A 21,648-nucleotide genomic window follows, 5' to 3' on the forward strand; every position below is an offset into this window, starting at 1 on the left:
CTACCATGGGTAAGGAGAGTGCATTTAGGGTTTGATGCTTTCTTTGTTTTAGTGGGTTCATTGAACAGCTTATCTCCACAAACAAAATGATGGATGGTAGCAGCATGAACAAAGTAAAAAATCATCTGATAGAGACTTCTGGCTGCGGATTCCTTACCTTTGAATTTCCCAGGGATCAGGCTGGATCCGGAAACTTTTGCTGAGCAATTCCTTTTGCGCGTGACATATGTTGACTCCATTCGTCTCCGCATGACGTAGTCGGTAGCGTCGGTTATGATGTTGCAGTGCCTATATAGGCGCCACCCAGGCGTTCGGACGTCAGTTCTTTTCTTTCCGTGCCTGTTAAGCACCGATATGAAAAGAGCTACCCCTCTGCTGCTTTTTGGCAATCTTTTTCTTGATTATTGGCGATATTTTTGAATTCGACTTTGTGTGCGAGCGATGTCTTCGAGAAAGACAGGTTTCAAACCATGTTGTCTTTCATCGATCCCCACCACGTTTGTCTGTGGTGTCTTGAAGTGACCACGAATCGAAGTCGTGTTCAGACTGTCAGGCGTTGACCCCGAAGACCTTGAGGGAGCAAGCAATGAAGTTGCTTGTGGCCCGGCAGTCGACACCATCAAGCGAGACTCCGAGGAGGTCACGGTCCCGTTCGAAGAAGAGGAGGTGGCTGGACCGCTCACGGAGCCCTAATTCCTTTTCCTCCCATTCGAGCTCTTCTGGACACTCTGGGAATAGGCAGAAGAAGAAGAAGAAGGCCAAGCAGACTTCGACTTCACCCTAAACTGGCATCCGTCGTCGAGAGAGGTAAGAAGCACCGACTAAGTCGGTGCCTACGACGTCGCCGATGCCAGTTGGTGGCGCAAGGCCCATCCTCATCCCGACGACACAGAGCCGGAACTTCATTGAGCGACGCCGAATCCGACGTGGACAGTACCCAGGAGTTCTATGTTGTCGCGTGAGCACTTTGTGGCCATGCTAGGCTCAGGAGAGGAATGGGAGGAGTCTGGAGACCCTCTTGAGAATCAGGATGTCTCAGAGGAGACAATGGACTGGTATGGGGAACTTGGGGAAGACAGTGGTCTGGATACTTCCCCAGACACTGGCATGCTCGCTCCGCCTACAGTGGCTACAAAGGTGGGGGCGTCGTATGTCATGGTGGTTAAGAGGGCAGCTGAGGTCCTAGGACTGTACCTGCTCTCCGTGCAGGTCAGGATTGATCTGACCGAAGTGCTTTAGCCTGGGGCTTCCACTTCTGAACCCTATTGCCCTTTAATGAGGCACTTACGGATGTCCTTCTAGGAACTTGGTCCAAACCTAGCACTGCGGTTCCTGTGAATAGGACGATTGCACGCCGCCATCACCTAGCTCCAGGCGACTCAAAGTTCCTCAGCCAACACCCCACCCCAGAAAGTTTGGTGTTGCAGGCTTCTATGTCCCAAGGCGCATTCCCTTCGCCCCTCCGATTAGGGAATCCAAGAAACTGGACTCATTTGGGAAGATGTTTTCTTCCACCGGTCTGGCATTGTGGTCAGTGAATACCACTTGCTTATTGGTCTGTTTCTTCCACTCTCTTTGTGAAACGGTTGTGCAGGTGCTACCACAAGTCCCAGAGGATGCCCGGCCTGTGCTCTCCCAATCTGCCAAGATCGGGAGAGATGCAGCAAAATTCACCATGCGGTGTAGATTAGATACGACCTATTCGCTAGGCAGGTCGATTTCAACGATGGTGGCCTTGAGACGCCACGTCTGGCTGCATACAACTGGCTTCTCCGGGATGTCCACGCCAATTTGATGAACATGCCTTTGATGGAACCCGTCTTTGTGGTGAAAAGGCAGACTCTGCCCTGGTCAGGTTCAACGACTCCCAAGCTACGGCCAGATCCTTGGACCTCTCTTCCACTCGTCCTGGCCAGTCTTCCTTTCGCTCCTATTGTGGCAACGGAAGGTGTTTCCAGCAACATCAGCCCTATCCTAGCCACCGTCCCGCTCAGACTACCCAAACAGTGCGTGAACGCGGTACATTCCGTCCTCGGTATGGAGGCCAGAAGATGTCTACCACACTGCTCCCAGCAGCCGCAGCCTCCAAGCACTCCTAGGATGATTATGCAAGGCTACACTACTCCAGTGGGTGGGAGAATTCATCATCCTCTCCCCCTTTTAACAGACAAGTGGGCCTTGCAGATCGTCCAGGAGGGCTATTCTCTTCCTTTCCTCCTCCTATACCGCCAAGTCAGTAACGGCTTGCTTAGGATCATTTGAAGTTGCTCCAAAAGGAAATTATAGCTCTTTTGGCCAAAGGAGCTATAGAAACGGTCCCAGCTGTCAAGTAGGCAGTGGCTGTTATTCCCTCTACTTTCTGATTCCGAACAAGAACAAGGGGCTTTGGCCCATTTTGGATCTTTGGACTGTCAATCTCTTCCTCAAAAAGGAGATATTCAAAATGCTCAATTTGGCTCAGGTCTTGTCTGCCCTAGACCACGTAGACAGGATGTGTATTTCCATATCCCCCTTCTGCCAGGCCGCTGGCGTTACCTGTGGCTCAAGGTAGGCTGCAAGCATTTTCAGTTTACCGTGCTCCCCTTCAGTCTTACCAGTGCCCCTCCGGTGTTCACCAAGGTGATGGTGGTGGTTGTAGCTTATCTCCGCAGGTCAGGGGTGTCAGTCTTCCCCCACCTCGAGGACTGCCTGTTGAAGGCGTCTTCGCCCCAGGCAGTTTTCTCCCACCTTCAGACTACGGCAAACCTCCTGAATTCGCTGGGGTTCTCTATAAACCTGCTGAAGTCACACCTGACTCTTTCTCAGATGCTCCCTTTCACCAGAGCTGTTCTGAACACAGTGCAGTTACAGGCTTATCCTCCCGAGCAGTGAGTCCAAGATATTGCGGTTAAAATTCTGATATTTGAATTAATCATGGTACATACGGTAACCTGGACGACCCTGGATTTCATATGGATAGGTGGCTCCTCCCAGGGGGCAATTATAATAGGGCACTATCCTGGATTTCGGTGAGGTTGACACTGTGGCTGTTGGGTCTCATGCCTCCTCCATCCTGTTGGTAAGACACAGCAGGTGGCGTATGCAGGTTCTGCAGTGGGACTTGGAAGTTCCAATGGGCACAGCATCGGGGAAATCTCGCCAGTGTGGTACAGATCTCAGAGGGAACTGCAAAGGATCTGCAGTTGTGGTTAACGAACTGTGATTGTGTCTGCGGCAGACCTCTCTCCCTTCTCAACCAGATTTCACAGTTGTGACGGATGCGTCACTTCTGGGATGGGGCGGCCACATGGGAGAGGTGGAGATCAAGGGCCACTGGTCTCCGGCGGGGGCGGGACTCCACATACATGTGTTGGTGCTCCGAGCAATTCGGTTGGCATTGAAAAGCATTTCTTCCCTCTGTCAACGGGAAGCTAGTGCAGGTGTTCACGGACAACACCACCGCCATGTGGTACTGCAACAAGCAGGGCAGGGTGGGGTCGTGGATCCTTTGTCGAGAGTCCCTGCATCTCTGGACATGGCTGGAACAGCAGGGCATATCTCTGGTGGTTCAACACCTGGCAGATTCTCTCAACGCCAGTGCAGACGATCTTAGCCGTTGATGCCTTCAGGATCACTAATGGCGTCTCCAGTCGGAAGTGGCGCAAAGTCTCCTTCAGCAGTGGGGAGAACCTTGGTTAAATTTGTTCATCTCCGAAGCGAACATGCACTGTCAGCGGTACTGCGAGCTATAGTTTCCAAGGTGGCTATCGCTCAGCGATGCGTTTCGTCGTGAGAGGAACTCAGGGCTGTTGTACGCCTTTCCGCCCATATCACTCCTGCCCAGGGTTCCAAAGAAGACCAGGAGCGACAGGGCCCAAGTAATTCTTGTGTCTTCGAACTGGGCGAGGAGAGTCTGGTATCCAGAGCTTTTGAGCATGAGTGTCGATCCTTCGATCAGGCTGCCCCTTCGGGGGGGATGTTCTGACGCTGTAGCAGGGGAGGGTTCTCCACCCGAACCGGTCAACTGTGCGCCCAATGCTTGGAGATTGAGCGGCGACAGTTGATAGCTTTTGACCTTCCTCCCGAAGACTGTAATGTTATTCTGGTGGCCAGGCGGCCCTCCACTAAGACGGTTTACGCCTGCTGTTGGCAGACATTTGTTTTATACTGTAAAGAAAGGTCTATTGACCCTCTTTCTGCTTCTCCTTCTACTGTCCTTTTATTAATTTGAACCCTTGCCCAGCAGGGCTCTGCCTTGGGAACTCTCAATGGTAACCTTTCTGCTCGGTCTGCTTTTTTGCGGGTGCCAGACCAGCTCGCTCTCTTCGTCTCCTATTGTAAATAGATTTCTAAAAGGACTGGCTCGCTTGTTTCCGCCCCCCCCTTTGTTATGCCACAGTGTGACCTTAATTTGCCCCTCACTAACCTGATGTGTTCTCCCTTTGTACAATTGTCCCCTCTGGCTGTTGACCATCAAAACAGCCTTCTCGGAGGCAATTACATCGCCCAGTGGGTGAGTGAGTACTTTGCACCAGGGCATCTTTTTGCCAAAGATTGTGACCCCTTTCCATCTGGATCAGTTCATAACTTTGTCCACCTTCTTCGCTCTCTTACATCCCTCTAAGGAAGAGGAGTGTCGCCACCGACTTGACCCAAAAAGAGCGATTTCGTTCTACCTTGACCGCACAAAAGATTTCCGGGTGGATGACCAACTCTTTGTGGGGTATATAGAAGTGAAGAAGGGAAGGGCAGTGCAGAAAAGGACCATCTCTCGCTGGGTCATTCTCTGTATTAAAATCTGTCACGCCTAGGCGGAGAAACAGCCCCCTGAGGGATTAATGGCCCACTCCACCAGGATAAAGGCTGTGACTACAGCCTTGGCTCAGGTTGACCCAGTCGAAGACATCTGTCAGGCGGCAACGTCGGCATCATTGCACACGTTCGCAAAACATTATTGTCTTGATGGTCAAGTGCGTAGGGACTGTCGCTTTGCCCGATCAGTCCTGCAAGACTTTAATCTAGTTCATGAGTCCTCAACCCACCGCCGGGATGGTATGGCTCTGGTATCTGATTCAAAGGTAAGGAATCTGCAGCTAGAAGTCACTATCAGATGAACAAGCTGCGTACCTTCCTGCCGCACTCAAGCCCTCGGGCCATTACCTAATTATTAGTACACCACTGATAGTGCTTGCTTTTACTGTGCACTGTCTTTCGGCTACACTGTCACCCCTGCATGGCTTCCCCTCCGTAGCTGACGTAACGACTTATGCAGTTTTTAAACTCTCTATTTCTGGCACTTTTGTGCTTCCACCTTGCTTGACGCTCTGTTACCTTTAAGGTAGTGGCTTCCTCTTGCTGCTTCCTGGCAGGTATGATTCAGCCCTTACCCTGATACTCCGGGCCAGCTAGCTCTGTGCTCTCATGCCGGCACTCCTTGATGTAACATTTTTGTTTTCCTACCCCTGGCTCCTCGATTTTGTAAAAAATTGGTTTTGTATACAATGTAAATGTTAACCACTTGGGACAGATCGTTGATATCCTGTTTTCTCGCCCTGATAGATTCCTCTTCCTTACACTTGCTTTCGTCCTGATGATGATATCACATTTATGAAATCGAAACAACGTCAACCTTTTACAACCAAAAGTTCTTCTTTGTATTAATTTAATTTGGAGTTTTTCAATGTTGTCAATGCAATGTCATTTTAAATGTCACTAGTACTAAAACTATCAGTTAAATAGCAGAATTTTGACACTCCATTTATGCTATTAATAAATGTGATGTAATTCCAACCTTGTGTCCCTGCATACATTGCGTAACCAGTCCTCAAAACTTTTTTCTGCTCTTGCTGACTAAACGCTCTTTTGAATAATAGTAGCACAGGCTACCTGACGACCTTATTGGCCTCTTATGTACCATTGTCTTTAATATACCCCTCCTTGGCATTTAGTGCCATATTTTAGCCCACCAGTGTCGGCCTGAGGGGAGGCAGAAGTTTTTCCATTTTGTGCTATAATTCTTGCCGATAAGTGGCAAGTTTATATTACATATCCTTTCCACATCTTTCTACCTTCCAACAAGGTCAGATCAGTACTGTTGCTTACGGGCAACACAACAGCCATGTCCTACTTCAACACTTAGGGCGGCGCAGTGTCACATGCTCTCTAGAGGCGTTGATGCTGTGTCACTGACTGTCATTACATGGATCTCAACACCAGAGCAGACAAACTCAGGAGGGATGATCTACCCAACCACGAGTGACATCTGTTCCCAGAGGTGTCACAGGGTATCTTTGCCTAGTGGGGCAAATACTTGGTAGATCTTTTTGCTACATCCAAAAACCCTCAGTGTTGGGTGTTCTGTACTCCTGTTTTCCATTTTATATCTTAAGTGGTACTTTGGCCTCCTGAACATACACATTTCCGCTACTGCTCGTGATCCCGAACATCCTGAAGAAAGTTGGTACAGAGCACAACTCTTGCTGATATCACCATGGATGGGCTTGGAGTCTGGTGTTCTTTTTTGATACTCAAATTTTATTGGGTTTAAAACGTACAAATAAATCAGCAAAATCACGGATGGCAAATGTTCATTTATAGCGTCAATATCAAAACAACCCTTAATTCCACACCCCAAGGAGTACATGTCAGCAAGAAGGTTTAACATCTCATTCAATGTCCCTGACAGCCCCCAGCCATTTACCCCACACCCTCCAATATTTCTTGGGGCATCCGCGTGCCATGTATAGAACTTTTTCTTGTGTCGCGCACCAGTCCACTCCCTTGCGCCACTTTCCCAGGGTTGGTGGATCGGACATAGTCATGCCCCTTCTATGTTGCGCTTAGCTACAATCATGGCTTTGTTGAAAAAGGACTTGTCGTTCCGGGACCCATCTAGCCCGTCTGTTATCCCTAATAGTGAGTGACGAGGAGCGCGAGGAAACGCCCACCCTAGGTCCTCCGTAAGCGCCTCTTCAATGGCCTCCCAAAAGCTCGTAAGCCGGGTACAGGACCGACTACATGAAGAAAATCTGCAGGATCTTGGCCGCACCTTGCACATGACGCATCAGAGCGCAAGCCCGCTCGGTGAAGGCGCAATGGAGTGAGCTAAGCGGCGTGTAAATAATAAAATTGGATTAGCCTAAGTTTGGCAGAAGCGGTGATTGTCTTAGGCGCCATGAGCTCATCACGCCAGTCCACCTCGTCCAGAGGGCCCACCCATTCTACCTATTGATCTATCAATTTATCCAGTGAAGTGGGAGATGCCCCCCGTCCAAATCCCCCAACAGAGTCTGGGCCTCAGTGGGGCTATATCCCGGGAGCCGAGTATCATCACTGATGTGTGCGTGGAGGGCATGTCACAACTGCAAGTATTTATAAAATTGGGAGGGGTGTAGGGAGTAACAGGTTTGCATGTCCTGGAAGGAGAGCATATGACCTCCAACCCAAATGTTCCGAAGTTGTGTAATACCGATGAGGTCCCAGTTTTTGAACCCCTGAATGAATCAGGACCTAGGGAAACAAAGCGGGGTGTTCTGGAGTTAATTAGAAACCTCGGAAGGATCAACATTTTAAACCAAGCAACCCGACCCAGAGGGTTCAAGGGTAGTGTCTTCCATTTTTGAAGGTCCTCTTTGGCCTTTTTGACCAGTGGGGCCACGTTGAGGGACCAACCCAACTCTGGGAGCAGGGTCCTAATCCATATTCCCAAGTACTTAAAGGAGTTGCGCCGAAGCGGAATATTAGACTGCTAGTCATAGCAGTCCATTGACAGATGAAGTGGGACCAAAACTGATTTTCCGGGGTTGTTGCAGACTTGATGCCTGCCCAAACGCCTGCAGCAACTGGAGACAAAGTGGCCCGAGGAGGCGGGCTCGGCCAGAAGAAGCAGGACATCATCTACGTATATCGCGATTTTGCCTGCTTCGGTCCTTGGCCACACCATCCCCTAATGCAGTCGTCCACCCGCGCCAAGGACCCCAGGTGTTCCATCGCCTGAGCGAACAGTAAGGGAGAGAGGGGGCAGCCCTGACACGTGCCCCTAGAAATGGGAAAGGCATCGGATAGACTCAGTCTACCAACAAACACGCTCGCGGCTGCGCATAGTGTACCCGGACCAGTGCCAGGAGTTTTGGCTGGAATACCATCTCGAGCAACACGTTTTGGCGATACGCCCAATCCATCGAGTCGAAAGCTTTTTCAAAATCTATCTGGAGGAGAGCTAAATAAGGAGTGAGTAAGTGCCGATGGGCCAGAGCCAGTTGTAACCCCCGGAGGCAATGACGAGTTGCGCGTTTGGGCAAAAAGCTGCATTGGTCCGATGGACTAGTGAGGGCAAGTACAGCTTCAGTCGCTGAGCCAGGATGGTGGCGAACAGTTTGATCTCTGTATTAAGGAGGGATAGTGGACGGTAGTCCGCGCATTCACAAGAGGGAGGCTGGGATTTTGGGGAGACAACATTAGTGGCAATGTTTGTTTCGGGCGGAAAGGAGCCCTTTTTAAGGGCTTCCTGAAAAAGGCCGGCCAAATGGGGCACCAAGGTGTCACGCTATTACGCATAGTATTCTTGGGAAAGGCCGTCCGGTCCAGGAGTTTTACCAGATGATGTGAGGGAAATTAATTCCTCAATTTCTTTCTTGGAGATGGGGCGGTCCAGGTCCTTCTGGGCGACTGCTTCCAGCCGGCGGAGACCGACGCTGCCCCTATCGAGGAGAGCGCGAAGTGGTAGATCGGGGGTTTGTGCTGCATACAATCGCCTGTAGTAACTGGCAAATGTGCGTGCCATCGCTAAAGGGGCATTGTGCACCCGGAGACTGGTATTCTTAACTCCGAGCATCTACCCTTTACTTCTACTGCCTCTTTGGGAGGATTTGCGGTCCCAGCAGCTGCATGCTACACCCAACCTCCACAATCTACACTTTTATGCAGGCTGCTGAGAAGTGTCAATCTTTCTTTTTAAATGGTGAATGTCATTCTGGCTGCCTGCCGCATTTCCATCAAGTCTATATATTCAAGCCATTCTGCTAGATATGGTGCCTGGTGCTTGGTGCGGAAGAAAGTAAGTTAGCCCCACAAGCCTCTGCATGGCAGTACTCTTAAGAATTTTGACATTGAAAACTTTGTTTCTTATTTGCAATTGCTTCTGCGCATTGCTTCATTGAGCTGTTAACCTTGCCAGTTCAACTATTTTATACTAACTGTATGCCTGACAGATTGGTGCATAGGACCTGTGCATCCTTTCTCCCAAAAGTGGTTGCCTCTATCCACATAGGGCAACCCATTACGCTTCCCATGTTCTTGTCTCTTCCACAATTAACAAAAGAGAAGTGTCTACACTGGTTGGACCCGCAACAAGCCATTATCTGCTATATTGATAGGACTAACTAGTACTGTCCATCAGTTTTTTCCTGGAGTTCAATGTTGTGAAGGCAGGAGAAGCAATTCAGAAGCAGACTTTATCCCAGTGGATTGTTCTATGCATCAATTGGTGGTATGCTGTGGCTAAAAAGGACCCTCCTGACTGCATTAGTGCATATTTTCAGTAAGGCAAAAGCTGCAACCACAGCATCTTTATGTTCTCTTTTTCTGGACATTTGCAGGGCTACCACATGAGCTTCTGTCTATACTTTCACCCAGTATCACTGTATTGATTTGAAGGTCCACGGGGAAGGCCATTTTGCCCATTCTGTCCACAAGTACTTACTGGCGCAAGGGGCAGCCTCATTGCTTTGGTACTGATTCACAAGGTGAAGAGTCTGTAGTTCAGAATATACATCATTCTGGACACAGATTGGACATTGTCAAAGAAGATACCAATCAAAAATGGGTTAGGACAAGGGTATGCCTTGCCTCCCTTGCTCTTCTCTTTGTTTACAGTCGACTTACCAGACACTTTAAATAAGGTACGGGGTGCTAGTCCTAAATTAGGTGTGAAACGCATTGCTTGCTTATTCTACGCAGATGATCTGGTAATCTGAGATAGAACAGAGATAGGTCTGCAGAGGAAGCTGGATGTTTTTAATGAATATTGCAGTCAGAAAAAATGTGTTGTAAATCTGGAAAAAACTAAGGGTTTGAGCTTTGGCACAAAAAGAAAGAAATTTAGTTGGTTCCTGGGCTCCACAAAGCTGGCAATAGTAAATAAGTATAAATATTTAGGAGTATGATTCGAAAGATCGCTAAAATGGGATTCTCATTTGAATGCACTAAGTTGACCTCGGTTTGTGGGCTGAAAAAATGTAATAGAAATTATGGAGAAAGGTCAGACAGACCTGTCTTGAAATCATATATGGCAGTGATACTGCCTTTGCTCCAATGTGGAGCCAAAATATTGTATATGAGTGGCAAAAGAGGGTGGGATATTGAAGAGGGAAAATGTATAAAAAACCCAAATGCAGAATTGTGCAAAAGGGAAATCTTGCAGAGTGAGATACAGCATGTAGGGAATTTGGAGTTTAACTGCACCCTCATGATTTACAAAATGTTGTTTTAAGACGAGAACTGAAGATACTAGGGAAGGAAACCTCTCAAGAACAGGATCGCCAGTCCCTTGAGGGGAAAAAAACCTGTAGATTTTATGACTAAATCATGGCAATCTGAACAACAGTTCCTGTACATAGATATATTTCCCAATCGCTGTCTTAGAAATTAAGTATTAAGATTACGAATAGAACCGTGCACAGGCAGCAGACTTGCTAACGGAAATGTCCTATTTGTACATAGCATGTGCACTGGGGAGATTTATGTTCGAAACTAGAAAAGATTTTAAGAGTTTATAAAATTGGGAATTTTAGGAATTATATTTTAGGATATAATGAATTAGATTTGGGAAAATAAATAATTATTTATCATGGAATTGTAATTTTATTGTGTATAAACTATTTAATGATATTGTATTATGAAAAGATTGAAATGCTCTTTTATGTTTAAGGACTAAGGGTCTAAATAAACATTCCTTTTGATTGAAAAAAATTGATTGATTGATTGGAATATACATCAAAAGAATACATTGCTTACCTTTTGGCAGGACTTTAAGAACCTTGTCATCTCCCCTTTCTTTAGAGTGGACTTTCAGAATTGAACAAGGTTCCACACTAGTTTTGCATACAGCCAGTGCAACTTCAATTTTGTCTTTACATCTGAGGGTGTGGAATAAAATAGGGGATAAACTGACCGCACATGTGGTGGTGCCTATAAGTGGCTTTGTGTTACCATGTTTGGAGGTGTGATGAACTTGCGATAAAAGCAGGTGGTTCCTCAGTTCTGAATGAGTTGTTGTGAGTGTTTGGATCCAGGCTGGTGTAGGGTAGGAGTCACACAGTGAGGAATCTGTGGTTCATTAAAATATCCACTTGAAAGAGTTATCAAAGGTAAATAACTTATCCTTCCTGTTTTCTCCCCATGGGATTTTCTTTTGATTTTCATAAACTGAAAATTGCAGCACCTATGTGAAGAATGCTGAAATTCATTTTAAATATAAACATGTATTTCCTAAAACATTTTTTTAGAAACAATAGATGTATAAAGGGGCATAATTTCTGTCTTTATTTTGAAATGTACCTTTTAACTGCATTTAATTACAACAGTTTTTATTTAATAATCAGCACTATAAAATACATTTGACTAAAATAATCTCCTTCAGTATGTTGGCCCCCTAAAGATGAACAGTTCTCATGAGGGTAGAAACATTTACCATAAGGTGGTCTATACAATAGGAACTTGTCTCAGCGTACTGTGGAGCCGTGTTTGAAAAGCATCAGGACCCTCTGCCTTAGGGTCCCACACCAGCAAAAGCACCAGAGAAGAGGCATGTAAACATTGACGCAGCCCCACGAACAGCGCATACAAGTCTTTTTGAGAACTAACATGATCTCTGCCCTTCACAAGGTTGTACAACAGTACATCGCATGCCTTTTACACGCATTTTTAGCGCACATATTTTTATAGCAAAAATGCCTTTAAAACACGTCAATACCACACATTGTTTTTAAATTAGTAAACAATGTATTTGTGGAGCGAGACCCCCTCCCGCTCAACTTAGCTTAAATTCGTTGTATTGGCATGCGTTTTAAATGCATATTCGCTGCAAAAATATCTGTGCTAAAAGATGAGTTGTAAAGGCTTAACAAGGTAAAAACTTCCTTGTAAAGGCTGTTTCCTCCTTCAAAAGGGTGTTTGACATTCAATCAATCAACCATTTGTAAAGCGCACTACATACCCACGAGGGTCTCGGGGTGGGGGGGTGGGGGGGGGGGGGGGGGGATGCTGATCGTACAACCAGGTCTTGAGTATCCTCCTGAAGGTCAGCAGGTCTTGTGTCTGCCGTAGGCTCAGTGGGAGGGTGTTCCATGTCTTGGCGGTGAGGTGGGAGAAGGATCTCCCTCCGGTGGTTGTTCTTCAGATGCGCGGGACGGTGGCGAGTGAGAGGTCGGCAGAGCGTAGCTGGCGGTTGGGGATGTAGAAGGAGAGCCGTCTGTTGAGGTAGACTGGGCCAGTCTTGTGAAGTGCCTTGTGTGCTTGGATGAGGAGCTTGAAGGATATCCTTGTTGACGGGGAGCCAGTGCAGGTTTCTCAGGTGGGGGTGATGTGGCCGTGGCATTGTACGTCGAGGATCAGTCGTGCCGAAGCGTTTTGGATACGTTTTAGTTGGTTGATGAGCTTGGTCGGGGCTCCCGCGTAGAGGGCGTTTCCGTAGTCTAGTCTGCTGCTGACGAGGGCCTGGGTGACTGTCTTTCTTGTAACTGTCGGGATCCATCTGTAGATCTTGCGGAGCATGTGGAGGGTGTTGAAGCAGTAGGAGGAGACGTCGTTGACTTGATTGCTCATTGAGAGCGTTGAGTAGAGGATGATTCCCTGGTTGCATGCATGGTCGGTGGGTGTCGGGCTGCCCCCAGTGCAGTCGGCCACCAGGAGTCGTCCCAGGCTGAAGTGTTGGAGCTGAGGATGAGGACCTCCGTCTTGTCCGAGTTCAGCTTAAGACGGCTGGTCTTCATCCAGTCGGCGACAGCCTTCATTCCTTCAAGGAGGTTGGCTTTGGCTGTGATGGGGTCCTTGGTGAGGGAGAGGATCAGCTGAGTGTTGTCGGCGCAGGAGATTATGTTGAGGTTGTGCTGTCGGGCTACGTGTTCGAGCGGGGCCAGGTAAACGTTGAACAGCGTTGGGCTGAGGGAGGATCCCTGGGGTGTACGCCGCAGATGATCTCTGAGGCTTTGGAACAGAATGGGGGGAGGCAGACGCTCTGGGTTCTGCCAGAGAGGAAGGAGGTGGTCCAATCCAGAGCCTTGTCTCGGATCCCTGCGGTGTGGAAGCGTGTGCGGTGGCAGACTGTGTCGAAGGCGACAGAGAGGTCTTAGATGGATGAGTGTTGGGGTCTTGCCATTGTCCAGCAGGGTCCTGATGTTGGTGGCGGCGATGAGGGGAGTCTCGGTTCTGTGGTTGCTGCGGAACCCTGACTGGGAAGGGTCCAGGATTTTGTTTTCTTCGAGGTATCGGGTTAGCTGTCTGTTGACGGTTTTCTCAATGACCTTGGCTGGGAAGGGGGGCAGAGAGATGGGCTGGATGTTCTTGAGGTCTCTTGGGTCTGCCTTAGGTTTTTTGAGTAGGGCGTTGATCTTGGCGTGTTTCCAGATCTCTGGGAAAGTCGCAGTCTCGACGGAGAGATTGATGACGTTGCGCAGGTGGGGTGCGATGGTGCTGCTTGCTCTGTTGAAGACGTGGTGCGGGAATGGGTCCGACGGAGAGCCGGAGTGGATTGAGTGCATGGTCTAGATGTCTGATGCTCACGCTGGCCCAGGCTAGCAGGGGGTCGTGGTCGATGGTGTACGGATGGTCTGTTGTGTTGCTGTCTGTTGGGGCTGTCTGGGTGTTGAAGCTGTAGTCGATGTCTGCTATTTTGCGGTGGAAGAAGGTGGCGAGAGAGTCGCACAGGGCTGCGACGGCAGGATTTCATTGGTGTTGGAGCTGGGGTTGGAGAGTTCCTTCATGATGTTGAGGAGCTCCTTACTATTGTGTGCATTGTTGTCGAGGCGGTCTTTGAAGGAGGTCCTCTTGGCCGCCCTGATGAGGTGCTGGTGGTTGCTGATGGCGTCCTTGTGTGCTGCGTGGCTGTCCGGAGTTTGTTCACTGTGCCATTTCTTCTCTAGTTTCCGGCAGGCCTGCTTGGAGGCTGGTAGTTCTGGGGTGAACCCTCTTGCTGGTGTCTCTGAGGGGGGGTTTCTTCAGCGGGGCGAGGGTGTTGGCGCAGTCCTCGTTCCAGCATCTGAGGCTGTGGGCAGCGTTGTGGGTGTTGGAGGGTTCGGTGGGTGGGCTGAGAGCGAGGTTTGCGTGTAGTTGGTTTTCGGCGATTTTGCTCCAGCAACGGCAGGGGATCTGTTGACATTGAGCCACACCATATTAATGAATGGTTTAAAAATGATATGTTTGACAATAACTTGCTTGATGTTGAGGTTTTCACCCTCGTCTATAGCTACACCATTGAGAACCTTGACATAGAAGCATTATATCCCCTCAACATTGAGCTATGCAGTTGCATCTGCAATAAGTCTACGAGCACTAAAAGAGGCAGATGATTTAATTTGCACATCATTTAAACTTTATAGCTTATGAACAACAAATTCCTCGCTCTCAATGGAAAAAGGTAAACTGCTGCCAGAAAACATAGTATTGAATGTAAAAGTCAGAGTCCTGTTAGAGACAGCACATTTTTAGCAACCTTACCCGCCCAATCCAGTGTCATAATCCTAAATGCCAGGCTGGGGAGCATACGTGAACATCCTGATAGTCCAAATGAAGTTGTCTGTAAAGATGCAATTTTCCAATATAAATCTATTGTCATGTAGAGCAGTCCACGTGAGTGTTAAGTCTTATTCGCCTATGCAACCAATCGACTGTTGGTTCAGGGGGGCAGTTGTACAACAATGTATTATCAGAACAAGAATGAGGGGAGAAAGTTAAGGGTTCAATCTAGTAAGGTTCAAACCTTATGGAATTGGCTTGAACCACCCCGCAGTCCACTTATGTGACGGTGTAGAAACACTCTTCAGGTATTTCTGGAAGAGCAGGAATTGAATGAGTCCAGAGGCATCTTTTCTCCAAAGGGAAGATGAAACACTTTTTTCCTTGGCAGCACAAAAAAAATACACACTTCTCTTCCAGATATTCTGTCACTCTTCAGGACAGTAATTCATCTCAAAAAGCAGATGCAAAGGTGAACCTGTTTCTCCACATTCGCTCCACCAGTGGTGCTGGCTGTAGCACCTTTTATCCTGAGGACCTTGCAATACTAACCTATTTTCCACTCTCCATGCATTTCCATCCACATTAATCCTAAATTCACAGACACAAAAATTGTGCAGAATTCTTCCTCTTTCCATCATCAATGTCAGACATGTCTCACAATAAAAATGTTATAAAGTCCTTCAGCCAGTGCAAATTGGAATTCTGACTATAAGAAATGGATTAGTTGAGGTACGCACAAGTACAGCATTGGATAAGGCATCCTACAGTCGAGGAGGCAGCTACCAGGATAAGATACAACACCCTTTAAAAAAACAATATGCCGACTCCTTCCCACTAAGGGTGTGATCCCAGGCATTTAAAAACTATTGATAGAACCAATTTGAGCAGAGCAAGGGGCATAACAAGACTGGGGGGATAGTACGCTCTATTAGCCTGTGTAACAAAGAGACTCCTTATAAGTTAATTTATAACTGCTATTTTCCTCAGAATAGATTAATCATTTTACCCAGTGGCTTCAGATCATCGATGAGGTAGATGTGTTACGGTAGGCACCACCCTTCACATGTGGTGGGACTGCCCCAAAATTGCCCCCTTTTGAAAAAGCACGTCTAATGTACTGAAATTCATTTTGCGTTTCCCACCACCATTCTAGGTGAAAACACTTTTGTTGTGCCTCAGACCTAAAGGGAATGTACTCAAGATAAAGGCAGACTTGTATGTTACACCTCAATGATTGGGGCAGCCAAACTAACAAGAGTTCAACAGTGGAAAAAGTAAATCCACCCTCTGTAGAGCAGCAGTATCTATTGTTCCGATATATTAGCCATGAAAAAACTCATTCGTAATTTAGAACACCCTCACTTACAACTTGATGCTCAGTGGGGCTCAACGTAACTGCAAAATTCAATTAAAAGTAAAAAGAAAAAACAAGCAAAGTGCCTGTATTAAGACAAAGAATTCATGCCCTATAAAAAAGGCTCAGTCGATAAACAGAGACTAATCTGCAGACTAAGCTGGGTGCTATCGTCCTTCTTGACATTAATACCCATCATCGTTGTGACAAAAGTCTGCTGATCCTTCGACAGTTCTTCACAGGAAACAGCTGCTGCCGTGCTCATGGGCTTGTTTGAACCTAGAATGAAATTAGACTAGATTAATAAGCTTTTCTATATGCATTTCTTAAAATCTCCTAAATAAAATAGGTATTCACTTTTTGCTTAATGCATGGTTTAAATGATCAGAAAAGCAAATGAATGGTCTGCAGTGTCCATTTAATAGTTAATGCAGTGTCTCACGTCAAATTCTACCCTGATTGGATTAGAAACATACCTAAATTTACAAAAACTGAAATGGCATATAGTTATCCTCTTGTGACACTCAAGACTTTGAAATTCAGCACCTTTTATACCTGATTTCCATATGCTTGCTATTTTCTCCAAAGGAACAAGAATATAAGGAAAACATCTTTCAAGATCTTCCAAAAACTCCTCACCCGGCCAAAGTTTATTCTAGAAAAACCACACCTCAGAAGTCCCGACCGAGCCAGTGGATTTCAGGGGGCGGATTAGTGAAGCCAAGGAAAGCAACTCCAAGTAAGAACTGCAGTTCTGTACGCATTGAAAACTGCCTTGCAGTGAACTCCAAGAATAAGTGTTCAAACGAGTAGCCAGAATGTACTTGGCCACAACATTCCTCCTGCTTTTTTTATGACCCTCTGTGTCTGATTCTTATAACAGATGTTACCGTATTTCTGTACAGACCTATGTGTTCAATACTTGCAAATGCCTTTCTTTGTTTGCAAGGTATTTTTTATGTCACTGATTATATTTAGATTGATTACCCAGTTGTAAAAAGTAGGTGGGTGCAGAAAATATTTTTCTCAGGATTTACATATGTGGTAAAAGCCATCTATTAACCACTATAACTATAAAACAAGCAAATGTGTGTTAGATTTGCAGCATTATGAAGTATGCAGATTTGTAAGTAGCTATACTGAAAGAACATATTAGTACTTTTCTTAGTATCTACCCTACTAATAATGTTACTAATCATCAACCCCATTTAGAACACAGACACAACGTTAATAAATAGTAAAATCTAACTTTCGATCAACTAACATTTAGAAGATTGGTAGTAAAGTACATTTTTAGCTTTTAAATTATTCAACTGCATTATCAATAATCATACATATACCCTCAATGTTATAATCTGTTACCATCTTTAGAGTCGCACCTTCACGTCACTGTGGTTGGTGCTTTGAGGCAGTTCATCTTACACTATGACAACTGCAATTAATCTGATAGTTCTGAAAAAGTTTAACGGGCCAAAATTCTGCAGTTAACCTATGTTTGACACACTTCGTTTATCTATCCCAGTGAGAATTTGTGCATTCCAGGCCCTTATCCTGGTATATGAGGTATTACCTGGGAACACCCTCACTTGCTCTGCCAGCAATCTTAGACACTGTGTCTCTACTAGAATGCTAAAACCAGCAAATTGGAATTTTCTGACCATCCCGAGTTACATTAGTTAACATTGATGGCAGGGCTTCTCAGTAGCTGCAGCCAAGTACTGAAAGTTTCTACAGGCCTATTTCTGGATGAACCTCACCATTTTCAGTTGGGGTTGAGGAGTAAAAGCACAACTTTCAATATACAAAACGTTACTTTGAGATATGTCTGTGCTCCGCATTAAGCAGTCCCAGAGTGTGTGATTTTTAGAATAAAAACAACATAACTAGGTTTGCTCACTTTATCAGGTCAGGTAATGTTTTTGTTATTTTCATTATTTCGCTGATACATCCTTAATGTGTAATATTGAGATTCTTGAGCAGAAGCATAGCATTTTTAACTGTAAAATACCAACATAATATTCAGCTGGCCCTAATTTTATTTTATAGTTATAAAATATATATTTATGATGGGGACTGATAAAGTTGTTAACTACCAACATTAGTTTATTAATTATCTTCACTACTCTTCAAATTTGTGCACTTCCTTGAATAAATACATTACAGAGTGGCATCTAGAGTAAATTTTAAGTGCATACTCTTGTTATTTTAGAGCTTAACAACTGGAAACACACTTCGGTTTAATAGGACAAACGTTTGACATAACGTAAATGCAATATCTAATGGTGAATTTTCATGCTGACCTTTTTCTTGTAAACACTTATCTATTTTATTTGTTCACCCTGCAGTGAAAATAAAAGACAACGATTTGCTACCGCTGTTGATGGAGGAGTTCCCATACTTGCACATATCACCTCACACTCTCAACAAAATGTGGAAGCAGCAGTTTTCTCAGATTGAACAACTGAGCAGGTCTGCATCTGAAGAAGAGCGGAGCAGGGCAAGGCTTCAAAATGAAGTACGTTGGGCATATTAGAGAATCAAGTCCTTTGTTGTCACAGGTTTTCAACAGAGGAACCATATTAGGTGAACCCTTTGATAAAGAAGCGTCCGCATATTATATAAATGCAGGATTTTCTGACTGCCAGTAGACTTCTTTGATGTCCAGGTAGTATGAGACCCCCTGCCCTCTCAAAGTCAGGGAATAATTGTACAGGTGTGACTGTGAAAAGGATTGCCTTGATATACATCTATGCCATTGGAAACAGTAGGAGAAGATACCAGTTTTCCCTGAAGCTGGATAACATTTTTCAAGATGTGAATTTGAGGATAGCTATATTGTAGAACAACTTTTTTTTCACAACTACTTTCTTAACAAAAGGAAAATGCAGGGAGCACATGCTTTTGCGAATGCCACTTGTTCGAGGCATGTGGGCTGCTGAATTCATATCTGTGCATAGATCGCCTCCTGGAAGAGTCTTCAAAGTATCACGAGATAGGTGACTCTTCCCCTAGACTAGAGTGCGCATGGGCATCTTCTCCATCCTCAGATTGTTTTTTTCCGCCTTTGGGTTCGGATGTTATTCCTCTACTCCAACTTCGGAACCGAAACTAAACTTCATTAAAAGGCCAAAAGGCCTTCGACTTTGACAGTATTGTTCTCACTCGGTATTTCTTAACTCGACCAAACTTTCCATCTTGATCCGGTTGTCGACGCGGGCCGTTGGGCCTTTCGACGTCACGTGGGCCTGCTGTCGATGGAAAGGAGTCCGTTCAAAAGGTGCCCATAATGCCACTCCAAGTTCCCGCATACCAACAAACATACAGTATGCAACAAGTGCTTGTCACCAGAGCGCAACGAAGAAAATTGCCCAGCTTGTGCCCAATTCCGTTCGAAGAAAACCATCCGGATTCGACAGGCCGCTAAACAAGAGATGCAGCGACCGGAACCGGAGAACATCTTCGATGATGAACACTGCCTACCAGAAGCGGCGGACTCAGATCTAGAGATCGTCACCGTCGAGGACCAGTCGGACTCCGACGACGACATCCCACCGGGGCATATCGTGAGTACACAACCCCCAACGCCGCTTGTCCCAAAACCGAAGGCTCCGGTCGAAGCATCAACTAAAGGCCTTAGCCGAGATCGACAAGCTCCTTCAGAAGCCCTGCCTTCCGGCTCGGCTCCGAAGCCAAAAAACAAAGCCTTCAGATACCCCATGTCCAAGTAACGTTCTCCCCAAGAGGGTCGTCGACCCCAAGAGGGTCGTTGAACCGAAAGTCGCCGAACCGAAGAGGGCCGTAGAGCCAAAAGTCGTTGACCCAAAGAAGGTCGCCCACCCCAAAAAGGTTATCGAGCCGAAGGCCGTCGAGCCGATGAAAAGCCTCGAACCAAAGCGGGTCGTCGATCCAAAAGGAACACACGACCCAAAGAAGGCCGTCGATCCTAAAAAGAGTGGAGATAAACAAAAACACGATCACAAAATCTGTCGAACCGAAAAAAGTAATCCAGTCGACAAAAGACATTGAGCCTAGGAAAGCTGTCTAACATAAAAAGCATATCGATCCAAAAGCTCCAGTCGATCCGAAACAAGACGTCAACCCAAAGACAGACAGCGAGCCGAAAAAGACGGTTAAACCATCAAAAAACATTGAATTAAAAAGGTTACCGACCCCAAAGAAACGGTCGAGCCGAAAAAGACTCCACAACCGAAGGCCTTTGAGCCAAATGGTCAAAAACACGTCAGTAAGCCAAAAACATCGGCGCCAAAGACACAGACAGTGGAAGAAGAACTCTTCCATCCAGATCCGGAATCAGAGGAACAATGTAAACTGTATATAAACCCTGAGACTGACAAAGTTACAGTTTATTACCGAAAAAGAGACCACTGGACACAGACACTCCTTCCCCTGTTCCTCCGAAGAAAAAAGAACTTCGAGACTTCTCCCTCTAGGCACTTTACTCCTCCTTTCTATCCCAATATGCCTTTTGTGCCCTACTCCCCTACACATTCTGACTATAATGATGAGGATAACATGGGGGAAGATCCTCAAGATGACTTTAATCAACCAGAGGATCCACATCCACAAGATGACACATGGGAGGATCAGAATGATCCATACGACACACAACCCATCCCCAATGCCTCCCCATACCCTACAAAGCCGACAACACTATTGTCTTTAACCAACTGCTAGATAGGGCAGCAAAATACCACAAGGTCGACATGCACACTGACCCAGTAGAAGAAGATTTTCTATTCGACACTTTTCCTACCTCTGAGAAAAATGTCAGAACACTTCCTATGCTAAAAGGGGTACTAAAACATGCGCCAGATATATTTAAAGATCCAGCCAGAGCACGTGTACTCAATCCCAGGATTGAAAAAAATCAATAAAGCGGCCCATACAGACCCTGCCTATATTAAAGGCCAGTTGCCTCTAGACTAACTTGTCGTAGCAAACGCTCGGAAAAGAGCAAACTACAGGAGATGCTCCACCTCCTGACTAGTAGTCTAAAATATTGGAAGCCTCACAGGCTTCTAATTCATGGAGAATCGCAAACACACAGGCTCTACTAGCTCGCTACGATAGAGCACACTATGATCAGCTTGAGAATTTAATGCAACACCTGCCAGAACCTTACAAAGCTCAGGCTAATGACCTCATTCAAGAAGGCAAATTTATTACCAATGCCTCCATTAAATGTGCGCTTGACGCAGCCGACACAGCAGCCAGATCTATTAATACCAGCGTATTACTATGCAGACACACGTGGCTATGCATCTCTGGTTTTAAGAATGAGGTGCAATCCACCATCCTGAACCAACCAGTTAAACAAGACTTCCTGTTTGGCCCTGCAGTAGACACCATTTTAGATAAAATGAAAAAAGATACTGAAACTGCTAAATCTATGGGCGCACTGCAGTTTCAACAACACAGAGGTTCCTTTTGTCGCTCCTCCTACAGAGGCACCACACGAGGCAACACTTAAGACTTCCTCTACATATAAAAGCAACACCCAAAGTTCCTTTAACAAAGGCTCTAACAGGGGAGGTTATAGGGGCAATAATAACAAGGGCAGA

General features: G+C 46.2%; 1 protein-coding gene across 1 annotated transcript in view; it reads left to right on the plus strand.

The window, feature by feature from the left end:
* The window catches only part of CEP95 (centrosomal protein 95), a 622,972-nt gene that overhangs the window by 464,251 nt on the left and 137,073 nt on the right, over positions 1-21,648 (plus strand). Inside the window, exons 15-16 of the mRNA XM_086930924.1 lie at positions 16,655-16,805; positions 18,412-18,581. Of these exons, the coding sequence (XP_086787050.1) occupies positions 16,655-16,805; positions 18,412-18,581 (321 nt within the window). The remainder of the gene's footprint in view (positions 1-16,654; positions 16,806-18,411; positions 18,582-21,648) is intronic.

The sequence above is a fragment of the Lissotriton vulgaris genome, chromosome 7, assembly GCF_964263255.1.
Source record: "Lissotriton vulgaris chromosome 7, aLisVul1.2, whole genome shotgun sequence".
In the NCBI taxonomy this organism is placed as follows: Eukaryota; Metazoa; Chordata; class Amphibia; order Caudata; family Salamandridae; genus Lissotriton; species Lissotriton vulgaris.